The sequence below is a fragment of the Simochromis diagramma genome, unplaced genomic scaffold (genome assembly GCF_900408965.1).
Source record: "Simochromis diagramma unplaced genomic scaffold, fSimDia1.1 OVJJ01000334.1, whole genome shotgun sequence".
Taxonomy (NCBI): domain Eukaryota; kingdom Metazoa; phylum Chordata; class Actinopteri; order Cichliformes; family Cichlidae; genus Simochromis; species Simochromis diagramma.
In genome coordinates, this window is record NW_024386764.1 from 4,449,966 (window position 1) to 4,457,692 (window position 7,727).

The window sequence follows — 7,727 nt, forward strand, 5'->3', positions numbered from 1 at the left end:
GGCTAATGACCTTAGTTTGATGGTATCAAGTTGTGTGTTTGATAGTGTTCAGCTGTCCATCTACTTTTTTTTTTAGTTTTTTAAAGTTATGACCTTTGTTTCCATTTGAAGGCCTGACATTTTGGTTGATTCTAAAATTGGTCTTTTGACACTCTTAATTTATTCCCACTCAGACTCAGAGTGTGGACGGTTGTCCCAGGAGTCAGAATTGGACAGGCAGTATGAAGGTAGAGCCAGAAAAGGATGTTCCCAGGAGGACCACAACGGACACTCTGCCAGGTATACTGACACACAAATGTAAACTGAGCGCGCTCACGTTCATATTTTATGTATAACATGGCTGTTTGTGTTGAATTTTACTGCAGTTCTTTGAATAAAAAGGCAACAGTTTAACGACAGTCAAAGTTAATCAGGTTGAGGTTTTTGATCAGAGTTTGAATGTAAACAGTCACAGAGAGACTATAAAAACTGTTTAGACTCCTTTTTTTTTCTAGTGCAATCATACATGGAAATACAGTATGAAAGGCAAAAACAGACCATCTTTCTTCTTCAACTGAGAGTGAACTCTCCTTTTTGCAATTGCTCTAAGCAGACTTCAGGAATAGTTGTCCAAGCATCCGAAAGGACATTTCAAAGCTCTTCTCGGGATAATCCCAGACTGCTTCATTAATGTTGCGTTTCGATCTCTGAGGAGGCCAATCCATGACTTAATATTCATTTCTGTTATGTGTTTTTTCTATCCAGATGTGCTTTTAACACTTTGGCAGTGTTTTTATTATTATTGTCATGCTAAAAAATGAAGCTGTTGCTAATCGGATGCTTTCCAGATGGCAAAATTTAACTGTGCTTTTCTGAGTTCATAATTCCATCTGTTTTAATAAGATCATCCGACACAGCTGGATGAACCCCAAACCATGGCGCAGCCAAGCAGAAGATGTTCACTGTTGTTCCTTTCTTCTGACCTCCTCTGCACATATCGATGGAAATATGAACAGTTTCACTTTGGATTTTCACTCTATCAGATTTCTTTACACTGATTTTTCCCAAAAAGCTGTTAGCTCTCTGCAGATGATGTTTGTGCTGCTAAAATCCTATTTTTAATATTTTACTTTTTTTTTCTCTTTGATTGATCGATTGAAAATGACAGAAAGAGCAGCCAATAAAATAACAGATAACAAGATGATTTAAAAAAAAAAAAAAAAACATTTAAACTTTTGCAGTTTCAACATGACAAAAAAAAAAATCACTCAAAAAGCAAACATTTGGGCACTTCACACGCTCTGTATTTATAGAGAAATATATACTACATATATATATACTAAATATATACAAACTAAATTTTAAAAAAAAGTTATTGAGCCAACAATAACATGTTAAAAATATTCTTGGCTTAATTTTTCCTGAGAACTAGAACCAGACCTGATCTGATGCTGTTAAGGAATGAGCACAAAAAACAAACCACCACATAACTGCAGAGATTCCTGTAAGAGTGTGTGTGTGTGTGTGTCTGTGGGAAGATTTGGCAAGAATGTTGCTGAACACCAATAGGTGACTCAGCACTGCCAAGCTGGTCTGTGAGACTGTGACATGCGTTTAAACGAGCAGTGCCCACAAAGAGACCCATTCAATCGAACCTCCCCTGCTTCTCTTCTCCTTTAAATCCCAGAGGAACTTGACTCCTGAAACCCACCCACAATAATGAGTCCCAGGAAACTGCTTCAGTAGTCCCTCGCCTCCCCCACACCTCACCCCCCAGGAACGTAAAACACCTCTACAATACAGCCTGGTTGAGTCTGACTTCGGTAGCCTCGTTTCACCCCAGTTTGGAAAGCAAGACTTTTATAGTGAGATGAAATGGCCATTCATATTGAGCTGAAGAGAATCTTAGCAACACGGTAGTTTGGCAAATGCCAAAAGAGCAAATGTGTGTGTTTGCAATTGTTTTTAGACTAATGAACTGATTCCCTAATACAGAGTAACACCTGCTGGAGAGTCAGGCTGTCTTCCACTCACACTTTGTCAGAAATCGGGACTCAGACTCGAGACTTGTTAAAAAGAATTTTAGGGACTGATGAAAAGTTATGTAAAATGTGTACCCATTTCATTTTGCTTCTGAACAGAGCTCAACATGCAAGGATAGCACCTCCACCCATTTTTACGGGAATACAATACACTGTAACTGTCATGATTAGGCACAAGAAACTCAAAACACTGGGTCACCGACCCAGGACCGTGACAGTAACACTTAGTTATACCAGATTTTATCAGAGATATTGGAGCCAATGTGACTACCCTGAACAGAAACCAGAATGAAATCGATCCATTTGATAAGTGTGAGCTTGCTCGACAGGATGTAGGTCGCTTAGCTCTTTCCTGATAAGAACATTAGAGGAGGCTGTGACTGGACGCTGAAGACATTTATTCACTCGTGACCCTGTTTCTCAGACACCGCGGCATCTTTTCTTGGTTTTTATTACACCATAAAGAAGGTGCACAAAGAAAATTAGGTGTAAAAAAAAAAAAAAGAAAATGTCTAATTTGAATGGAAGGAAGGCATTTTAAATATGTTCTAATGTTATATTAGTGTTTAACACTGATTGTCTAAAAATGACTAAACGATTGTCTTGTCTGTTGTCCAAATAGACCTAAAAATGAATAATTGCTCCTCAATTATTAAAAACTTTTCTTATTTTTATGGAAACCACTGTGACCCTACGTGTGTTTAGGCTTTAGAGAAAGGGAAAACAGGAAAGTTAACACTAATGAGGATTTACTGATGCATGTCCAGTCAGAACTTGTGCCCTGTTGTAATATTCATGCATATAAAGTATGACAGAGAAAAACTCTGTCATGCCATGTGGACTTTATTGCTGTACCTATCTCCCATTTTCCTTGCAAAATATACAGAAATGAGGGGTTGCAAGACTTTTGCACAGTCTTACAGATCACGTTCCTAACTTAACTGTTAAATATTCCCATCCTACCAGTTTCAGGGGTTTTTTTTGTTTTATCCTTCTTTGTATGATTGTCATGGTATTTATAGTGACTCATTTAACTGGCAGATTGTTGTTAATGTTTTCTTTCTTTCTTTCTTTCTTTCTTTCTTTCTTTCTTTCTTTCTTTCTTTTTTACCAAAAACAGATTATATTCTTTTTTGTTTTTGTTTTTGTCCATGTCAGCAGAAATGATTATATCCCTGCAATTGCAAGTAAGCCCAAGATTCCCTGTACACCTGACACAGCAACCAACCAGAACAGTGCTCACCGGGGTAGAGGCCTGGCCCTGGCTCCCCAGTTCTCACAGTCTGAGCCGCAGCAGAGCAGCCGGCCTGTCTCTGCCAGCTCCACAGGAGGAGGCGGGAATGGAAGTAAGCGTATGCTAAGAGCGGGAAATCAACACCAGTCTGGCAGATTTTGGCCCCATCTGGTTACTTCATCTACTCTGCCAACCACTCTAGATGGTGGCCAGCACTGATTTGAATGTTCAGTGACTCTCAGAAAAGAGTTGCTGTAGATGCACTTTAAGCAATAGTATATTGCATTTTTAAAACCGATACAGATATGTGGCGATTAAAAAATCTGACATATCAGCCCAGATTTTTTTTTTCTTGCAAACACAGGAATCATAAACATATTTCCCTAACATTTATTATCTGTACTTATTTTCCACCCTTAGTAAGATAAGCTGACAAAAAAAATCGGTCAGTTACGCTCTGTCCCACCGCGCAGATCAACTCGTTTTTGTTAGCCAATCTGCAGTCCTAACCCTGCAGTGCAATCTGAAACAAATTCCCAACATCAATACTTACAGCATGGTTGAATGGTGTTCCTGTCTTCTCTTTATTATTAAAATGTTTACTTATCGGCTGTTATAAATATCAATACCAGTATACTGGCAGATGGCTGATATCGACCAGTATATCAGCACAACACTACTTATTTGAGTCTTATTGAGCATGCATTTTCAGTTTATGATGGAAAACAGTACTTAGAGATGTGCAAAGCAGCCGGAATTTGTATCTGTATTTGTATTTGTTGAGGAGGGAAAAGTATTTGTATTTTTATTCGAGTAAAATTCAAAATAAGCGTAAAAATCCATTTTTTTTGCGTTACACTTCTAACAAACGTTATAGTGTAAGTATTCTTTAATTATATACATTATAATAATTATGGATATGCAATATTAGTTGATGTTTTTCCATAAATCCAGCAATAAACATGTCACAAGGAACGTCATTGAAAAGAAAATAACATAAGAGCCCTAGGCTCTTATGTTATTTATGTTATTGCCAGATGGCTCAGCAGCAGCAACACTCTTTTATTCGGTTCCGCAAATCCATGTGGGGAGTTTCAGCTACGTTAATAAGTGACAACTACACAAGGATTGTTTTAACCTTTTAACGATCTTCACGAAAGTTATATACTGCCTCTGGAACTCAGTTAAGGTACAAAAAAAATCCATCCATCCATCCATCTTCTTAGATGGAAGCCGAATACAAATATTTTTTAAAGTATTTGTTCGAAATAATTATTCGTAAAAAACACGTTATTTGTGCCTTTCGGCTCCACCTCTAGCAGTACTGATATTAATACATATATCTGGCAGTTAAATTGGTAACCATACCAAAGGAAAATAGGTATATCTTATATAAATGATGAAAGCATTAACCGGTGACTGTCATGGAGTTGTAGCACCCCACACTGCTTGATTAAATCTGTGCCACACAATCACCAAATATTTGTGTAACATCAGTTTTACATTTCACATATCAACACAACCATGCATGTCAGGAAACCCCTGGGTGTGTGGGTGTTCCCAGGCCTGAAAATCCAGTTTTTCATGCCGTACTTACTTAGCAAGACAACAGCAACACAATGGCTAAAGGAAATTAACTGTAAAAATGTTGCACTGGTTTCCAGCAACTTTTGCTTCAGTTCCACTAAGGATATTCACTTGCCACTCTTTCATTTCTTACCAGTCTCTGCCAGAAGTCTCTATATAATAAAATATGCCCCTTTTTTAAGACTTTCCTTATAAATCTGCATTAATGTTTTTCCCGTTATGGCCAGCGACACAAAGTAGTCTGAATCATAAGTCGGCTTATCATGCAGAACGTAACAATGGCTATAAACAAAAAACACAGTAAGCACTTATTGGGAAAATGAAAATTGGGAAAATCTAATTGAGTTAGCTTTTATTGGAGGCACTGCACTGTCAGGCCTGATATTGGGTCCATTTTTATTTGCTGTCAACTTCATGTCTTACACACAGAACTGGAGTCAGCGCAGAGATGATCTGGTGCTCTTAGTTGGCCGATAACATCTCTCCATGCTCTCATGCATCCTAATTGCATTTCATGAGCGATTACCTCCGGCTCTTCCGATGGGTGCCCTTACCACGAAGTTTGTAATGGCACCTATTAGCTACTCAAAGCCACCGCATCCTTCTGTGAGTGTGTTGTACTTCTGAGGTCTGGCGAATATCAGATGTTTGTCAATTAATCACATCTCATCTTGAAGGGCAATAAGCAAACAGACATGCTATATAAAATAACCTGTATTGTATAGTAAGCTTTTTGGCATGTTTCAAGCTATTGTCGGGGGGGTGGTTCAGTGATCTGTGTAATAACAAGCACACATTTGAGCAAGATTCCCCTCAGGCTAATGGCTTTTTTGTTTGTTTTGTTTTTTCTAGCATACATATCTGCTGTGACTGAGTGAAAGGCTCCCTTGGGTAAAGAAAAGATGTTTGTGTGGCTTAACGGGCCACCCACTTAGCAAGTAGAGACAAGGATAGGAGTTTCTGCTGAGCCATAATGTTAAGAGCAGAGTTCTTACAATTTTATGATTTCTAATAAGTTTTTATTTTTGCTTAGTTTGGGATTTTTATTTTTAATTCACTTTAGTTTCAGTTGGTTTCCAGAGCCGGTTTGCCCATTTCAGTTCAGTTTTTATTGGTTTTAGTCTTTTTAATTACTGTTGTATGACCGGCAGGTGTCAGAGGAAATATTTAGAGCAATCACAGTAGATAATACAATAAAAACCTTGAACGTTTTGAAAGCAGTTGACTCACAGTCTTGGAGTCTCAGTAAGTGTGTCCATCAAAGCCTCATCAGGCAAGTTGTAACAAAATGATATTAAACTAACAACTAAAATGTCCACTGTTTCCCTTTCATTTTGGTTAACTCAAATAAAGTGTTTAATTTTAGTCAACCATAATAACCTCGGTTACGTGTTTGGAAAATGTCCTAGCCAATTGAGAACCAGAGAAGCTGAAGAAGCAGCACTGTCCTTTTTATTTTTTAAATAGGTCTGGATTAAATCTTTCATTTAAATATGCTATTTCTTACACAGTGACAGGAGCTTAACAACTACGTTTTGTATACATTGGTGACAAAGCAGCTTAATTTTGTTCTCATTTTATTGATGAATTAAGTCTGATTGTCCTCCGCTTTCTCTCCCTCTTACCCCCTTTCATCAACCTATCAACCTTTCTTCCTTCCCCTCTCCCTCTGTATCCAGGCAGGCAATCAAAGAGGAGGTGAGGAGGGAGCTGTCACCACGAGGTAGCACTATCTTCCCAGGAGCATCGGGCTTCCTGTAACATCATCCAACCAGGTTACGATCAGGGTCAAACAGAGACGGTCGAGGCTTAGTGGCAAGAGGAGGAGCAGGACTGGGTGGAACAATGTCTAGGATTGTGGTTCTGCATTTAGGGTTTTTTTTTTTTTTCTCTTTTCGCCTTTCGGCTTCAGCACAGACTACTTCTGTAACCTGATATGACGTTAGACAATAAACACAACCCACAGTCATGCGACTCTGGGCACCTGACAGTCTCTGTTGGCCCTGAGTTTCTGCAGTTTCTCCTCAAGGTGATACAAAATGTGTGCGACACCCTCCAACTACGGCAGAATTTATTTGTAACAAGATTCAGGTGTTTTAACTCCGAAGTCTAGTATCGCTCTGAGTTGGGGCAGAATATGATAACGCTCCTCTCTCTTGCTCTCACTCAATCCTACTTGCTTACTTGGCATGTTCATTACTTGAGTGGGGATTCCCCAAGGTGCCTCTTTTTGTGGATAACTTTCATCATTTCGGACATGAGCTCAAGATTTTAGATCAAACACAGCCAGGGCTGTGAGAGGGAGGAGGATTGGAGCTTAAAAATTACAGCAGAGACATTTTTATCTCTTAAACGCCATTGCAAAGAGCAGTACAAGAGCCGGTACTGAAAGTTCTCATCTCGAATTTGTAAATCAATAATCGTCGTGAATTTCACAATGTGCTGTATTGATTTTTAACTATGGTGGAAGATGTCTGTCCACATGAATAAATTATTATACAAGCTGTGTTTCAAATGTAAAACATTACCACAAATGCATAGCTCTTTGTGGCAGCTCCTGTTTCGCAGATGCGAAAAATGATTGTACAAGAAAGACCTAGAGACCTAGAGTCCTAGTATGACTGTGCATGTTTTTAAATGATATCCAGAACTTTTTACTTTCAACACACAGGTAGCATGTACACTATAATTGAGGGGGGAAAAAAACAACTTGAATTTGTGTTAATGTCGTAAATTCAGCTTTAGTTGCTTGTCTATTTGCACCGTTTGCCTGTGTGGTTATGTGTATTTATGGTGAGACATTTCTGTTGCAGTGCATTTTCACTGTTAATATTCTTTCAAGCAGTTTTAAATAAATGTGTGACGAGTCAGCAGTTTGCAAAAAC

At 38.5% G+C, this 7,727-nt stretch overlaps 1 protein-coding gene across 5 annotated transcripts in view; it reads left to right on the plus strand.

The window, feature by feature from the left end:
- Positions 1–7,727, plus strand: part of LOC120733863 (lisH domain-containing protein ARMC9) — a 25,768-nt gene extending 18,041 nt beyond the window's left edge. For 3 of the 5 annotated variants that reach the window (XM_040032362.1, XM_040032354.1, XM_040032374.1), the window contains 3 exons: positions 174–279; positions 3,180–3,367; positions 6,522–7,727. In XM_040032362.1, coding sequence (XP_039888296.1) covers positions 174–279; positions 3,180–3,367; positions 6,522–6,544 — 317 coding nt within the window. In that variant the 3' untranslated portion in view covers positions 6,545–7,727. The remainder of the gene's footprint in view (positions 1–173; positions 280–3,179; positions 3,368–6,521) is intronic. The other 2 variants (XM_040032368.1, XM_040032383.1) reach the window with 2 other exon arrangements.